The 18615-nt window shown below is 42.1% G+C and overlaps 1 protein-coding gene across 4 annotated transcripts in view; it reads right to left on the bottom strand.

Annotated features, from left to right (window-relative positions):
- Positions 1 to 4357: 4357 nt before the first annotated feature.
- EPM2A (EPM2A glucan phosphatase, laforin) overlaps positions 4358 to 18615 on the bottom strand; it is an 82801-nt gene continuing 68543 nt past the window's right edge. For 3 of the 4 annotated variants that reach the window (XM_036906880.2, XM_036906881.2, XM_057489127.1), the window contains exon 4: positions 4358 to 6665. In XM_036906880.2, the coding sequence (XP_036762775.2) occupies positions 6388 to 6665 (278 nt within the window). In that variant the 3' untranslated portion in view covers positions 4358 to 6387. The remainder of the gene's footprint in view (positions 6666 to 18615) is intronic. The other variant, XM_036906883.2, reaches the window with a different exon arrangement.

Here is an 18615-nt window from a genome sequence, read left to right as displayed (position 1 = left end):
CAATTAGAGCCTTCAGCTGTAAGAGGAAACCCAACTCTCACTGGTTTAAACACAAATAGTTAGACACAGATGGAAGTCAAGAACTTATCAGTTAACTTATCTAGTAACTCCAGCTTCATCAGTTCTGTTTTCTCCATCCTGTGTTGGCTTTATTCTCAAGTGGTAGGAAGATGGTCCCACTAGTCTGGATCACGTACCCACACAAAACCACTACCTGAGGAAGAAAGAGCATCTCTGCCTGTGCAGTTCTTTCTTAATCATGAGAACACTTTACCCAGAAGCCCCCAGAACTGCTCTGTGTATCTCTGGGGCCCATGTTTAGTCACAGGGTTTGGCCTGAACCAATCTCCCCCACTAGGGAAATGTGCAATTTTGCTCGACTCTGAGTTCCTGACCCAAGGATGAGGGGGATGAGAGAGAGGGTTTTCTGTCAGTGTTTCCGCTGTCTGCCACCAGGCTCAACCTGTAAAAATGGGAAACTCAGCCCACTCTCGTTCCTTCTTCCAAATTTCCATTCTCCTCTAGCCTGCCTGGAGTTTTTGCTTTCCACAGTCTTCAGGTAATTGTTTACTGTAGTGCCATGGCTTAAATTGTGTCCCCTGTAGTTCATATGTTGAAGTCCTAACCCCTGGTACCTCAGAATGTGACCTTATTCAGAAATAAGGTCCTTGTAGAGGTAATTATTAAGATAAGTCATCCTGGTAAAGATACCTCAAGACAAATGCTGGGCATAGAAGCTACAGGGCATAAATATGCAAAGAAATAAAAAGCTAACCATTTCAAATAATAAGGCTTCTCTCTCACTTACCAACTTTACATTTCCCTGTATGGCCCCGGAAGATGACTGGTTAGCCAGAGACGGGTAAGATTCCTCAAGGGAGGAACAACCTAAGACAGGCACAGTCGCAGGGGGGTCATCAGGTGAGAAATTGGGGATCAACAGAGGTGAGGCTTAGAACCTCACCCCCCCTGTTCTGAGAGAAATCTTCTACATATGTGGATGTTTTATTGCCCTTGTCTGGCTTGGATTAACACATAGTCTACAGGCACACACCTGATCATCTACATTTGCTCTCTTACAACACTAAACTATGTTTTCTACCTTTATCTTGTATCTACCTACCACTTCAGCATTTTATTAAAAATAATAATAATAAAGAGAGAAATGTGGTATCCACATATAAATCAAATATAAAAATCAAATGAGTATTCATATTTTAACTGTTTATAGTTCATAATGCATGAGCAAAACTGAAGGTTTCTGTGATGGCTGCCCTTGTACTGTTCACCATGTAAGAACTTATTCACTATGTAAGAATTTGTTCTCCATGTAAGAACTTGTTTGTTACGCCTCAGAAGATTGGAGACTGATGAAAATTAGGCTTGGGGTGGATTAATGATTGTGCATTGAGCATTGACTCCCCTATACAGAATTTTATTGTTGTTAACAACCATTTGATCAATAAATATGAGAGATGCCCTCACAATTAAAAAAAAAAAAAAGTACACACTTCCAATGGTAAAATATTAAGTGACCGGGATGTAATGAATATAGTCAAGATATTGTAACAGCTTGGTATGGTGATAGCTGGTACCTAGAATTGTCATGTATATAAATGTTGAATCACTATGTTGTACACCTGAAACTAATGTAATGTAATACTGTATGTCAACTACCCTTCAATAAAAAATAATTATCTACAAAAAAAAAAAAAAAAAGATAAGTCATCCTAGGTGAGAGTGGACCACTAATCCAGTGTGACTGGTATCCTCATAAAAAGGGGAAATTTGCAGACACACACAGGGAGAATGTGATGTGAAGATGAAGGCAGAGGTCAGGGTGGTATTTCTACAAACCAAGGAACGCCAGACGCTGTCAACAAACCACCAGGAGCTGGGAGAGAGGCCTGAACAGATTCTCCTACAGGCCCTTAAAAGGAATCAACCCTACTACTCATCGATCTCAGGCTTCTAGCCTGCATGGATTTGTAAATCAACTGTAAACTGTAAAACAACATGTTTCTGTTGTGTGAGCCACCCAGTCCGTTGGACTTTTTTATGGCTGCCCTAGCAAATGAACACATGCAGTGTCTCTGGAGTTTATACAGGGTTATTCATTTGGAGCTTACACCATCAAACCAGGGGGGAAACTGTCTGACTTGACTAAGAATAAGTTCACGTTTTCTCTTTACCTCTAGTTTTCTCATCTGTAAACTCAAAAAAATAACATTTTACCTCATGGCTTTGTTGGGAAGATTAATCATCTGATACATGTGAAGCCCTTAGGAAACAGCCCATGGGGCTTGTCTCGCTCAATAGGTGCAGCTCTTCTTGTCCTTCACTTGAGGAACTATCTGCCAGGCTCGGTTCTAGGACCTCTAGATACACCCCCCACCAAGCAAAACAGACATAAACAAGGGCCTTTGTGAAGCTTGTATTGTAGTGAAAGGATGCAGATAATAAAACAAAAAAAGCAATTAATGTGATATATTGGTCAGTAATAAGTTCCATGAAGAGAAATAAAGCAGAGAATGGAAGGAAGGCTGGGGTGGAGGCTGGTCCAGAGAGGCATCACTGGGGAATCATTTGCACATCAGGAAAAGAGCATTCCAGGTAGAGAGAAGAGCGAGTGCAATGCCCTGAAAGCAAGAGGCAGCGTGGCCGGAACAGAGTGAGGGGCGAGGCAGCATGAGATGAGGCTAGAGGCAGGACAGGGAACCAGGCTGTGTAGGTCTGGATGGGCTTCAGCTTCTGCCCTGAGTGACACGGCAAGTCACTGGAGGTGATCTAACATCACCCTCATCACTGGGTGAGGGTAGATTTGAGAGTAGCAGGGGCTGGGGAGGGGACCCAGTTAGGAGGATATTTCTGAAGCCAGTCTAGAGATCTCATTGGCTCTGCCCAGGGTTGTTCAGTGCAGGAGGTAAAAAGAAGGTAGTTTATAGATATTTTGAAAGACAAAGTGGCAGACTTTCCTGAAAGACTGAATGTGATGTTAGAAAAAAGGAGTTAAGAACGACCCTGAAGTTTGAACCTGATCAAATACAATGTTTCCATTAACTGAATGGAGAAAGACTTTCGCAGCAATGGGTTCAGGGAGGAAAGGACAAAGTTGTTAGTGTTGTTATTATTATTTTAAGAATGAGAGGCAGCTTCACCAATCCTTCCCTTTTTATTCTTAGTTCCATCTTATATAAGATTTCTTTTTTTCCAAGCAGGTAACAAACCAGTGCACATCCTAGCCCTGACTTGGTCAGCACATCAAGTCTACCTGGTCTCTTCCTACTGCAATCTAGGCCCAAAGGGGAGTAAGTGGATATTTAGCATGACCCTCTCTCCTGGGAACCTAACTCTGGCTCACCCACCTTTTTTTACAATCATACCTTGCTTCTCAATATCCCTCCCAATATTATCTTTATAGAAGGAAACATGCTTCTTCTTTTGGAAATTTCACTATGCTTTGCTTTTCCTCATTCTAACCATTTTCTTCCCTTAATTCAGCTCCCATTAGCCACTCCACCCCAAACTCCTCTCCACTATCTAGCTATACTGTCTGCTTTCATCCAGAAATTCCCCTCCAACCGCTCACTGACTCTCAGTAAACACCCTGGCCTATCTTCCTAGCTTGTCCCTTTCCTCTGGCCCTCAGCTAAAACTCTGCCATAGGAGTCGCCTGGTGTCTCTGCTTCTCTGTAAAATAAAGGAAGTCAAGGAAACTATCTCTAAAGATGCTTCCAGTTTTAATGTCTGCACAAACTGACTATATGTTTAGCTCTTCGGTGTTTTTTCACGTGTCACCAGTTCTCATTTCCTGTCTAAATTACCTTCAGATCTTTCCTTCCACTACTTCCATGTAATTTTCATAGTACTAACAATTTTTCATTATGATTTCTTAGTGGTTTTCACCCATACTTTAATATTGGTCAAAAGAGCATCTATTTCTAGATGTTTCCTAATGTTGGCACACGAAATATTTGAGGAACAATGTTTCATGTTTAAAGAAAGCAACCTTACTTGGATATTTCTTTACCATGAGTGAGATCTCATGATCTTCTTTGAGAAACACATGACTGGATAGTTTTGTGAATGCCAGAGGCAAGCAGCAAATGGCACAATATGTGCTATGATCACTTCTGACATACTCTTGAGGATTTTGTCCTCACTTCTTGGTGGCACCCTCACCTTTGACTTCCTTTTGTCCTGTAACTGCCAATTCTGATCAGCTAATGAGAAAGTGAGAGTGACAAGGAAAAAACAAGTTCTGCTGACTGCCTCTTTCATAAATAAGGAAACACAGTTTGTTCTTCCAGATTTCAGACTGAATTAATAACATTTTTAAACATTCTGTACACAGAGGTCATTTTTAATGCTTTTATTTGGCAAAACTTCCAGGTGATTTTGAAACACACTGGACATCTGATTCACTGAGGCCAAGAAAAGTTATTCCAAGACATTCTTTAGTAGCCTTACACTGGTTTTGCCTTTTAGAGCAAAAAGGGAAAAATCCACCCAAAAAGGTCTTTCTGTGGCGGAAATTATGCAGCTGAAATTCTTAGACATTAAAGAAATTTATAGATACACACACATACATGTATAATTAGAAATACTCCATATTTAAGATTACATTTTCACAATACATTATGACTATAAATGGGTTACTTGAATACAGTAGTTATCTCTAGGTATTTCTAGCCAAGGGAGCTGGATTTCACATTATTCAATACTGACTTATAAATTTAACTGTTTAAAACTGGGAGAAATGTGTCTTTGTCTTCTCTAGCCTTCCCTGCTCAAGTCAAAGCCACCCTCCCCCAAGCCCCACCATTGTAAGACATCTCTCCCTCCTCTGACAGCCCCTGAACTCACCTTGCATCCTTCTGATCCCCCAAACTTCCTAAATTAGAATCTCTCATATTTATCAATAAATACTGATGGAAGATTAGGAGGAGAAAAATAAATAAGCATCACAGTTTAATAGAAAAAGGATGGGCATTAGGTCAAACCTAGCTTTGCATCTGATTTTGTCTATTTATTCACCATTTGATAGTGGACAGTTGATTTAACCTCTCTGAGCCTTAGTTTCCTCATCCACATAATGGAGGTAATGAAACCTCCCTTGTAGGTTACAATGAAGATGAAATTGGGTAAGATTATAAAGCACCTACAACATAAGAGGCACTCAATAAAAGTTAATGCCCTTCCCCTAGTCTAGCATACCATTCACTCCTGCAGTACCACTGACTGAACACAGGGCTATTTTCTAGACTATGAATTTTTTAAAGGCAGTCTTGTTAATCTCTGTATCTCCTACTGAACCTGGAGCAGTGATTTGCATATTCTGGAGGCACGGTAACTGTGTATTGTAGTGAATTGAGGGCTGAACCATGATGGCTCCTAAACTGTGGAATAATTATCTGTGGGCATTTTCGACTCTTACAGTAACACAGCTCCTTCATGAGCTATGGCTCAAGCCACTATGGCATTGAGACTGCCTACCATGTTTTAAATTAGGCTGTACAAAATTATAACTACTTTCCTAAGTTCTTTGGCAACTAATCAGAACAGCATTCTATTTCTCACTGTAGGAAACTTCTACAGAAAAATAGACTTTATCCTGCTAGAGAGAAATTGAATCCTTTATCATGCTGGCAGAGCAACAAGCTGTGCTGAAAAAGCACTGAGTCGGAAAAACCTGGGTTTAAACTCCAGCTCGTCCCTGACTAGCCATGAGAACTCGGGCAAGCTACCTATGCTCATTAAGCCTCAATTAAAACAAATAGAGAGAAAGACTCTACTTTGGTTGCACTCAGGGTTGTGGGTAGAAAAAGTGATGCCTTGGTATGGACTTGAGCAACTGGGAAGCAGGACGCAACCACAAAGTCTGGAAAGCCATCGCTTCAGGGGCATGTCGAGCTGTTTGTCACAGTCCGGGCTTCTACTATTTCTCTTTGGCAACCCACCAGCTCTCATTTTGTAATGTCAGTTCAAATCAGCATAAAAAGTTGTGCACGCATGCGTGTGTGCGTACACACACAATTCATGAAATCTACAGAACTCCCTCTTTTCTTCTGCATGCCAGAGCACAACGCAACAGGGAAGTGCAGCCATGAATGCATAGCACAACAAATGCAGCTTTAAAGGGCTGGTCGGCCTGCAGGCAGCAAGGGCTACATGCATTACCTTTCCGTCTGATGCTAGAACATGGTACAGCGCAACTGCTGGTGGCTTTTTCTCATGTGTCAGTCACAGCTTCTTTTGTAAAACATTTCAAAGAAGCCAGCGACAAGTATTTTCAATTAAGGTAGAATCTTTGTATCTAGGTCATGTTACTAACATCACCCCAGGCTTTCTAAGGAAATCGGGAGGGAGGAGAGGCAGATCCGCCACCTACACACTGCATAGGGAGGAACGAACCTTCCCAAACTTCTGAAGAAAATCCTCTTCAGCCCGGGCCAAGGCATCTTCATCAATGTACACAGCCGGCCTTTTGGCCATGAGGAAGTACTGCACCTTCCTCAGGCTCCAGCCCATCACGTACTGGAGCCAGCCGCAGACGGCGGCGGTGGATCTGCCCACCCCGGCGTTGCAGTGAACGTACACGGTGTGTCCATTCTCGAGCAGCGCATGCAGGAGACAGACAGCCTGGGGCAGCATCTGAACCCGGCCTGGGATTGAGAGAGCACAGCACATACATGTGAGTAAGGAAACTCCATCCCCGCTAATGATAACTCCTCCAGCACCTCCTGAAATCACAGGGCCATGCTGGGAGAGACAAGGATATGAGAGCTTGTGTCAGTCCTTTGCTTTGAAGGGAAAGGTGAGACAACATCAAAACCTGCTAATAATAAAGTGGAAAGAGTACTCCGGAGGCAATGGGTCTGCTCTGAAAAGTCACTCTTTTTTGCTGCTCCTTTGAGTGAACTTCAGCACTGGTGCAAATTCCTCTTCAAAGAAACGTTAACGGTTGCCTGTCCTCAGAAGAAAGGGTTTCATAACATCTACCAGAATGGTTTGTACAGATTGGGGAGAGGTTTAGAGGATTTCACTTGAATTTTCTTAGATCAAAAGAACTTCCCAGGTAAAGATAAAACATAGAGAATTCATCCTTATTGGTTAAAGGAGTCAATCATATTCATTCAACATACGCTGATTTTCATTTTGCCAAAGGAATGGCTAACATTAATTGATACACATGGGAGAACGGTTCATGTCCTCATGATACAGTGAGAATAAAAACTGGTACAATCTCTCCTTTACTAGGGAATTATGATTAGTTATTACTGATTAGTAGATGATTCAAATGTCTTCTTGTCAACCCATTGAGAGGATATGCAATGCCTATAGGACCCAGCCCTCTTCTCTCATCTTAGGGTGCAGAGATCCCCCTAAAATCATCAAACTCCTGGCTCCCTGGAGTCTCTTCTGATCACAGGTTATCACAGCAAAGATATTTAGTGGGGTTTTTTTGGAAGGGTGGAGGACAGTCAGTGTAAATTATTTCAAAGGGGCATGAGAGAGGGAAATCACAGAGTCCTGGATTAAGACTATGTGACTCTGCCTTGACATCCTCCAGCTACTCTCTGTCCTCGACCACATGGGGGCACCATGGCCTGGGAGGATCTTCCAAGGGTCTCATGAGAGCCCTGCCCAGCATCCACATAAAACATCTAACATTGCCATCTCGTTAGATGACTGGAGAAGCAGTTCACTGCAGATCTGCACCAAGGCCTGTGATTCTCCCAAGAGAGCCACTGAAGTGAGTTAGACTTCCATCTTCAGATGTCCTCTTAAAATGCAGCGTCCCTGACATGGCCAACACACTGCACAGTGTGATCATGCATCAGCACCTTAGAAGAACAGATGTTACCAATGACCCCACTACAGTTTGAAGGGGTCAGCTCCCGCCCTATCCAGGTGGGTCTACCTTAGCTTCAGGATCACCCTACTCTGAGACAGGAGCAAGAAGTCTACATGGAAGCTGGGAGGGTACTGTAATTTTGCTGCCAGTGCTGTTAATCTGGCTAACTTAGGGGATCTAAAGCTATGGGCCCACACCAAAGTTTAGAGACAGTTGTAAGTGGAATGCCTCCAGGCAGGGCACACTTGGCAAGTCCACAGGCTCCACATCTTCCTAGTGCCTATGCCATGCATCCACATACCCTGCCTGGTCTGTGAGGGCACTTGAATTGGAGACACACCAGCTCCCGTGTGTTGCTTGATTTCTCTGAGTCTAAACTGAGCCATAAACTTTGATTGACTTATATCTCCATGCTGGTTTTCAGGATATTAAAGCTAGATGGGCCTGCCACACAGTCAGTTGTTCATGGCACCCTCCTAGAGGCAACAAAATATCACTGGAGAAGTAACAAGGTGTAGAACACTGTATGCACCAGAGAGATGTCCCACTGTGTGTCTCAGTGAGAGTATACGGTGCAGGGATCTGCCGTTTCAGTTAAAGATCAGAGGAGGTATGTTTGAGCAACCCTACTGATAATGGTGCGGCCTGCACAATGTGAGGCTTTTGCTCTACTGTGAGGGTGTTAGAGGTTTACTCCAAGTCACAGTGGCTGGGAAGGGAATGGCCACCTACAAGTCCAGCAAGCTTGGGTTCTCCAGCTCCTGCCATAGCTGGCATCAACTGACAAGTTCCCCATTGCTGCTGCCTCTCCAGCTACCGTGTGCATTGCCAGGAGTTAATTAGAAATATTTTTAATATGAGTTTTCATCAAATTCCCAGCAAATGAATAGATCACAGTGGTGTGCAGAAAAAGCTGCTGGGGCCAAGCCTCACCCAAGACAAGGATCACATGGCCCCGTCAGCATCCCCTCCAGCCACCTGCTCTCTGGCCAGAGGCTCCCCAAGGAAGGGTCTGCATCAAATGGCCCAAAGGCTGCAGTATCTCCCCATTTCCTTTTTATCTGTAAGAGATTCTTCAAGAGGCATGCACACCATTTGGAAATTGAAAAGGGATATGTGTTAGTTTAAGGTTCTATGATCTCAGACACGAATCCTGGAAGGTAAATGTCAGCTGGCACAGGAAAGCTCTGGAACGCCCTCAGTTTAAACAGTTTCACCCACCAGTGTTCTTCTCCTAGAATCACTCAGCCATCCCACTTAAGAACTTTCAAACAAATACTTAAATAACATAGAGAATAAATAAATAATAAAACGGGGCACCAGAGAAGTCGCCGGTCCAGGATGTCCACCCATCTCAGCACCCTGCTTTGACTGATGACAGCTAACATTTACTGAGCGCTATCTACCTGCCAAGTGCTGCTCTAAGCACCATGCATGCAACAGCTCATTGACAAGCATCTCTTAACAACTGTAAGGTTGGTACTATTATTATCCTCACTGTATATCTGAGGACACTGAGACACAGAGATTTGACTAAGGTTATCCCCCTGTGGCCACTCAAACCCAGTGGGTCAGGTTCCAAAGCCCTGGTCTCAACCACTGTACTACTGCCTTTCCCTAACTTGCTGGGTCAGTGGCTCTTGCTGTCAATCTGAAATCTCAGTCAGTCTCTGCACCCCACTTACCTGGTCAGGCTGTGGTTCTTACCCATGGGCGAGAGGAACATCCTCCTGGGGTTCAGCCCTCTGCCCTGCCCTAGAGGAACTCTCTGTGCCCAGTGAGACTATGTTCCTCTGCTTGAAACCCCCAAGCCCATTCCAGGGTACCTGAGCTATAGGCAACCTGCCAGAAAGTAGAAAGAAGGTCCCCAGGATCAGGGCTCACATAGTGAAGCCAGTGTCAACCAGAGACCCTAAATTTTTGTTTCGGATATTTAGGTTCCATATTGATTTTAATATGATAAAAAGTTTTCATTCATAAAAATGAAAATACCTAATGGCAAGACAAATCAAGAATTTGAAGTAAAATATTCCGAATTTTATAGTGGCAACTAAATTGAAAATTTTAAATCCTGTGCATGCCTAACAAAACATTTCACCACCTGTGATTCTTACGTCAGACTTTAAACCAGATGTTGGCTCTCAGTAGATGTTTAATAAACATTCATTAAATGCATGTGTAAAAATAAAATAAAAATGTTAAATCCAGGGGCAGAGCCAAGATGGCGGCGTGAGTAGAGCAGCAGAAATCTCCTCCCAAAACCACATATATCTATGAAAATATAACAAAGACAACTCTTCCTAGAATAAAGACCAAAGGACACAGGACAATATCCAGACCACATCCACACCTGAGAGAACCCAGCGCCTCGCAAAGGGGATAAGATACAAGCTCCGGCCCCGGCGGGACCCAAGCGCCCCTCCCCCCAGCTCCCGGAGGGAGGAGAGGAGTCAGAGCAGGAGGGAGACGGAGCCCAGGACTGCTGAACACCCAGCCCCAGCCATCCAGTCCAGAGCGCACAGTGCGTGCGCGGGGCCCTGGATACTAGGGAAACAGGGCAGCAAGAACGGTGAGCGGGTACCGAAGACCGGCGCTAGAGGACAAAAGAAAAGCGAGCGGCCATTTTTTCTGTTGTTGTGGTTGTTGTTGCTTTTGGTGGCGAGTGCTTTTTGGAAGTCTGAAAGGGACAGGGACCCCAATACTAGGGAAAAAGGGCAGCAAGACCGGTGAGCGGGTGCTTGAGGCTGGCGCCGGCCACAAACACCATTTTTTTTTTTTTGTGGTCGTTGTTTTGTTTTGGTGGGTGCTTTTTGGAAGTCCTAAAGGGGCAGGGCGGGACACTTAGTCCAGAGGTAGAGAATCCGGGGATCTCTGGGCACCCTAACCCCTGGGCTGCAGGGAACACAGAGGCCACTTATGGAGATAAATAGCCTCCCGGCCGCTCCCCCTCCAACCTGACTCCACCACTTTGGAGTAGCTGCCCGAGCCAGGCCACGCCCACAGCAACAGCGGAGATTAACTCCAAAGCAGCCGGGCAGGAAGCAGAAGCCCTGTCTGCGCGCAGCTGCCCAGCACAAGCCACTAGAGGTCACTGTTCTCCCAGGAGAGGAGGGCCACAAACCAACAAGAAGGGAAGTTCTTCCAGCTGTCACTCGTCCCAGCTCTGCAAACTATTCCTATCACCAAGAAAAGACAAAATTACAGGCAAAGCAAGATCAGAGAGACACCAGAGAAGGAGACAGACCTAACCAGTCTTCCTGATAAAGAATTCAAAAGAAAAATCATAAACATGCTGACAGAGATGCAGAGAAATATGCAAGAGAAATGGGATGAAGTCCAGAGGGAGATCACAGATGCAAGAAAGGAGATTACAGAAATGAAACAAACTCTGGAAGGATTTATAAGCAGAATGGATAAGATGCAAGAGGCCATTGATGGAATAGAAACCAGAGAACAGGAACACATAGAAGCTGACATAGAGAGACATAAAAGGATCTCCAGGAATGAAACAATATTAAGAGAACTGTGTGACCAATCCAAAAGGAAAAATATCCATATTATAGAGGTACCAGAAGAAGAAGAGAGAGGAAAAGGGATGGAAAGTATCTTGGAAGAAATAATTGCTGAAAACTTCCCCAAACTGGGGGAGGAAATAATCGAACAGACCACAGAAATACACAGAATCCCCAACAGAAAGGATCCAAGGAGGACAACACCAAGACACACAATAACTAAAATGGCAAAGATCAAGGACAAGGAAAGAGTTTTAAAGGCAGCTAGAGAGAAAAAGGTCACCTATAAAGGAAAACCCATCAGGCTAACATCAGACGTCTCGACAGAAATCCTACAGGCCAGAAGAGAATGGCATGATATATTTAATGCAATAAAACAGAAGGGCCTTGAACCAAGGATACTGAATCCAGCACGACTATCATTTAAATATGATGGCAGGATTAAACAATTCCCAGGCAAGCAAAAGCTGAGGGAATTTGCTTCCCACAAACCACCTCTACAGAACATCTTACAGGGACTGCTCTAGATGGGAGCACTCCTAGAAAGAGCACAGCACAAAACACCCAACATATGAAGAATTGAGGAGGAGGAACAAGAAGGGAGAGAAGAAAAGAATCTCCAGACAGTGTATATAACAGCTCAATAAGCGAGCTAAGTTAGGCAGTAAGGTACTAAAGAGGCTAACCTTGAACCTTTGGTAACCACAAATTTAAAGCCTGCAATGGCAATAAGTACATATCTTTCAATAGTCACCCTAAATGTTAATGGGTTGAATGCACCAATCAAAAGACACAGAGTAACAGAATGGATAAAAAAGCAAGACCCATCTATATGCTGCTTACAAGAAACTCACCTCAAACCCAAAGACATGTACAGATTAAAAGTCAAGGGATGGAAAAATATATTTCAAGCAAACAACAGTGAGAAGAAAGCAGGGGTTGCAGTACTAATATCAGACAAAATAGACTTCAAAACAAAGAAAGTAACAAGAGATAAAGAAGGACACTACATAATGATAAAGGGCTCAGTCCAACAAGAGGACATAACCATTCTAAATATATATGCACCCAACACAGGAGCACCAGCATATGGGAAACAAATACTAACAGAACTAAAGGGGGAAATAGACTGCAATGCATTCATTTTAGGAGACTTCAACACACCACACCACTCACCCCAAAGGATAGATCCACCAGGCAGAAAATAAATAAGGACACGGAAGCACTGAACAACACAGTAGAGCAGATGGACCTAATAGACATCTATAGAACTCTACACCCAAAAGCAACAGGATATACATTCTTCTCAAGTGCACATGGAAGATTCTCCAGAATAGACCACATACTAGCCCACAAAAAGAGCCTCAGCAAAATCCAAAATATTGAAATTCTACAAACCAATTTTTCAGACCACAAAGGTATAAAACTAGAAATAAATTCTACAAAGAAAACAAAAGGCTCACACACACACGGAGGCTTAACAACATGCTCCTAAGTAATCAATGGATCAATGAACAAATTAAAATAGAGATCAAGGAATATATAGAAACAAATGACAAAAACAACACAAAGCCCCAACTTCTGTGGGACGCAGCGAAAGAAGTCTTAAGAGGAAAGTATATAGCGATCCACGCACACTTGAAGAAGGAAGAACAATCCCAAATGAATAGTCTAACATCACAATTATTGAAATTGGAAAAAGAAGAACAAATGAGGCCTAAAGTCAGCAGAAGGAGGGACATAATAAAGATCAGAGAAGAAATAAACAAAATTGAGAAGAATAAAACAATAGCAAAAATCAATGAAACCAAGAGCTGATTCTTTGAGAAAATAAACAAAATAGATAAGCCTCTAGCCAAACTTATTAAGAGAAAAAGAGAATCAACACAAATCAACAGAATCAGAAATGAGAATGGAAAAATCACAACAGACTCCACAGAAATACAAAGAATTATTAAAGACTACTATGAAAACCTATATGCCAACAAGCTGGAAAACCTAGAAGAAATGGACAACTTCCTAGAAAAATACAACCTTCCAAGACTGACCAAGGAAGAAACACAGAAGTTAAACAAACCAATTACAAGCAAAGAAATTGAAATGGTAATCAAAAAACTACCCAAGAACAAAACCCCAGGGCCGGATGGATTTACCTCAGAATTTTATCAGACATACAGGGAAGACATAATACCCATTCTCCTTAAAGTTTTCCAAAAAATAGAAGAGGACGGAATACTCCCAAACTCATTCTATGAAGCCAACATCACCCTAATACCAAAACCAGGCAAAGACCCCACCAAAAAAGAAAACTACAGACCAGTATCCCTGATGAATGTAGATGCAAAAATACTTAATAAAATATTAGCAAACCAAATTCAAAAGTATATCAAAAGGATCATACACCATGACCAAGTGGGATTCATCCCAGGGATGCAAGGATGGTACAACATTCGAAAATCCATCAACATCATCCACCACATCAACAAAAAGAAAGACAAAAACCACATGATCATCTCCATAGATGCTGAAAAAACATTTGACAAAATTCAACATCCATTCATGATAAAAACTCTCAGCAAAATGGGAATAGAGGGCAAGTACCTCAACATAATAAAGGCCATATATGATAAACCCACAGCCAACATTATATTGAACAGCGAGAAGCTGAAAGCATTTCCTCTGAGATCGGGAACTAGACAGGGATGACCACTCTCCCCACTGCTATTTAACATAGTACTGGAGGTCCTGGCCACGGCAATCAGACAAAACAAAGAAATACAAGGAATCCAGATTGGTAAAGAAGAAGTTAAACTGTCACTATTTGCAGATGACATGATATTGTACATAAAAACCCTAAAGACTCCACCCCAAAACTACTAGAACTGATATCGGAATACAACAAAGTTGCAGGATACAAAATTAACACACAGAAATCTGTAGCTTTCCTATACACTAACAATGAACCAATAGAAAGAGAAATCAGGAAAACAATTCCATTCACAATTGCATCACAAAGAATAAAATACCTAGGAATAAATCTAACCAAAGAAGTGAATGACCTATACTCTGAAAAGTACAAGTCACTCTTAAGAGAAATTAAAGGGGACACTAACAGATGGAAACTCATCCCATGTTCGTGGCTAGGAAGAATTAATATCGTCAAAATGGCCATCCTTCCCAAAGCAATATACAGATTTGATGCAATCCCTATCAAATTACCATCAACATTCTTCAATGAACTGGAACAAATAATTCAAAAATTCATATGGAAACACCAAAGACCCCGAATAGCCAAAGCAATCCTGAGAAAGAAGAATAAAGTAGGGGGGATCTCACTCCCCAACTTCAAGCTCTACTATAAAGCCATAGTAATCAAGACAATTTGGTACTGGCACAAGAACAGAGGCACAGACCAGTGAAACAGAATAGAGACTCAAGACATTAACCCAAACATATATGGTCAATTAATATTTGATAAAGGAGCCATGGACATACATTGGCGAAATGACAGTCTCTTCAACAGATGGTGCTGGCAAAACTGGACAGCTACATGAAGGAGAATGAAACTGGACCATTGTCTAACCCCATATACAAAAGTAAACTCAAAATGGATCAAAGACCTGAATGTAAGTCATGAAACCATTAAACTCATGGAAAGAAACACAGGCAAAAACCTCTTAGACATAAACCTAAGTGACCTCTTCTTGAACATATCTCCCTGGGCAAGGAAAACAATAGCAAAAATGAACAAGTGGGACTATATTAAGCTGAAAAATTTCTGTACCGCAAAAGACACCATCAATAGAACAAAAAGGAACCCTACAGTATGGGAGAATATATTTGAAAATGACAGATCCGATAAAGGCTTGACGTCCAGAATATATAAAGAGCTCACACGCCTCAACAAACAAAAAACAAATAATCCAATTAAAAAATGGGCAGAGGAACTGAACAGTTCTCCAAAAAAGAAATACAGATGGCAAACAGACACATGAAAAGATGCTCCACATCACTAATTATCAGAGAAATGCAAATTAAAACTACCATGAGGTATCACCTCACACCAGTAAGAACGGCTGCCATTCAAAAGACAAACAACAACAAATGTTGGTGAGGCTGTGGAGAAAGGGGAACCCTCCTACACTACTGGTGGGAATGTAAATTAGTTCAACCATTGTGGAAAGCAGTATGGAGGTACATCAAAATGCTCAAAACAGACTTACCATTTGACCCAGGAATTGCACTCCTAGGAATTTACCCTAAGGACACAGCAATCAAGTTTGAGAAAGACAGATGCACCCATATGTTTATCGCAGCACTATTTACAATAGCCAAGAATTGGAAGCAACCTAAATGTCCATCGATTGATGAATGGATAAAGAAAAAGTGGTATATATACACAATGGAATACTACTCAGCCATAAGAAAAGGGCAAATCCAACCATTTGCAGCAACATGGATGGAGCTGGAGGGTATTATGCTCAGTGAAACAAGCCAAGCGGAGAAAGAGAAATACCAAATGATTTCACTCATCTGTGGAGTCTAAGAACAAAGGAAAAACTGAAGGAACAAAACAGCAGCAGAATCACAGAACTCAAGAATGGACTAACAGGTACCAAAGGGAAAGGGACTGGGGAGGATGGGTGGGTAGGGAGGGATGACGGGGGGAAGAAGAAGGGGGGTATTAAGATTAGGAAGCATGGCAGCGGTGGGAGAAAGGGGAGGGCTGTACAACACAGAGAAGACAAGTAGTGATTCTACAACATTTTGCTATGCTGATGGACAGTGACTGTAAAGGGGTTTATAGGGGGGACCTGGTATAGGGGAGAGCCTAGTAAACATAATATTCGTCATGTAAGTGTAGATTAATGATAACAACAACAACAAAAAAAAAAGCAGTTCCTGTGTGGTGACCTTCAATGAGTTCTACACAATGGTACAAGGGGCATATAAAAGTGTAGGCAAAGGGTCTGTTTGTGTTTATACAGAGGATCAAAGCCTAATTTGGCTACCCCAAAAATAAACTAAGATACGATATGAAAAAGAACTTCCAACATCAGCACTCTCTGGAAGACTCATACCAGAAGATGAGCATCAAAAAACCCCAACAAAGATCCACACGCTGCTACAGGTGAAGATGCACTCATCCCACCGGTTCCTGGGCTTGCCATGGGAAATGAAGAAGGAGATATCTAAGCTGGCCTGTGCATACAGTAAAACAACAAATTTGACTGGATCTATACTGTTGGAACTCAACCAAGTATTAAGAGAAGTGCAAATTGTAGTGCTCCAAAATCTTACAACTACAGACTATGTACTGTTAAAAGAACATATGGGATGTGAACAGTCCCCAAGAATGGGTTGTTTTAATTTGTCTGATTTCTCTCAGACTGTTCAAGTTCAGTTGGACAATATCCACCATATCATAGATAAGTTTTCACAAATGCCTAGGGTGCCTAACTGGTTTTCTTGCTTTCACTGGAGATGGCTGGTAATTATAGGTCTGCTTTGGTTATGTAACTGTATTCCTATTATGTTAATGTGTGTACGCAATTTAATTAGTAGTTTAAAACCTATACATGCTGAAGTTACTCTACAAGAAGATATGTCAAAGAAATAATCAATCTTCCCATGTTTTCTCCCGTCTGCTACTCCTATAGCTTTTCTTCTTCCTTCCTAAGTACAACCCTTAAATAGAATTCGTGCCTCAAATCGAACTTACCGAGTATCATAATTCTTCCAAGTGATAAAGATATCTCAAGACAAATGCTGGGCATAGAAGCTACAGGGCATAAATATGCAAAGAAATAAAAAGCTAACCATTTCAAACAATAAGGCTTCTCTCTCACTTACCAACTTTACATTTCCCTGTATGGCCCCAGAAGATGACTGGTTAGCCAGAGACGGGTAAGATTCCTCACGGGAGGAACAACCTAAGACAGGCACAGTCGCAGGAGGGCCATCAGGTGAGAAATTGGGGATCAACAGAGGTGAGGCTTAGAACCTCACCCCCCCTGTTCTGAGAGAAATCTTCTGCATCCGTGGATGTTTTATTGCCGTTGTCTATCTTGGATTAACACTTAGTCTACAGGCACACACCTGATCATCTACATTTGCTCTCTTACAGCACTAAACTATGTTTTCTACCTTTATCTTGCATCTACCTACCAGTTCAGCATTTTATTTTAAATAATAATAATAATAATAACAATAATAATAAGGGAGAAACGTGGGATTCACATATAAATCCAGTATAAAAATCAAACGAATATTCATATTTGACCTGATTGTTTATAGTTCATAATGCGTGATCAAAACTGAAAGTTTCTGTGATGACTGCCCTTGCACTGTTCACCATGTAAGAACTTATTCACTATGTAAGAATTTGTTCACCATGTAAGAACTTGTTCGTTATGCTTCAGAAGATTGGAGACTGACGAGAATTAGGTTTGGGGTGGATTAATGATTGAGCATTGACTCCCTTATACAGTATTTTATAGTTGTTAACAACCATCTGATCAATAAACATGAGAGATGCCCTCTCAAAAAAAAAAAAATGTTAAATCCAACAATACTGATTTTGATCTGACTAGACCCGTCTACCCTAACTTCTGGTTCCATACCTACTCCAGGCCGATTCAACTCTGGAATGATTAAAAGCTGCCTGAAAGCATGCATTCAGCAAGCAAAGGTTTGGGAAGAGGCCTGGGGCATGGTGGGGCAGCCTGAGGCCTTCGGGCCTGAAAATAAGAGAGAGGTTGGTAAGGCCTTGAAGGTACACTTAACCTAAGGCTGGCCCTGAGAGAAACCATTGCTGGCACAATTTTCAGCCTTTTCAACACACACACACACACGTTTTCCTTTTTTACTCCAGGTATAGGTTTATGACTGAATACATTCCGATTATATTTGAGCATATCTCCTTTTCCACCTTTGCAATGTAATATAGGAATACAGCTAAGGTCCACATTGTCTATAACATCCTTTAGGACTTGGAACTAACATAGTCCCAACTTTGTGATTTTCAAAGCACCTTCACTTCAGTCATCTGACTCTATCGCTTTGATCCTGTAAGGCAGAAATTATTATCCCCATTTGCCAAACGCAGGAACGAGCCTGCCCAGTGACACCCATCTATTTGGTGGTGACGAGGCTCAAGCTCAGGTCTTGTGGCCCCAAGGTCAGTGTGTTCGCGTCATGACAGAACTGAATTCCGTGTGTTTTGTCAAAGAGCTCAGGCAGTGA

This window comes from Manis pentadactyla, chromosome 12 (assembly GCF_030020395.1).
Source record: "Manis pentadactyla isolate mManPen7 chromosome 12, mManPen7.hap1, whole genome shotgun sequence".
NCBI lineage: Eukaryota > Metazoa > Chordata > Mammalia > Pholidota > Manidae > Manis > Manis pentadactyla.
This window is presented reverse-complemented; position numbering and strand designations above follow the sequence as displayed.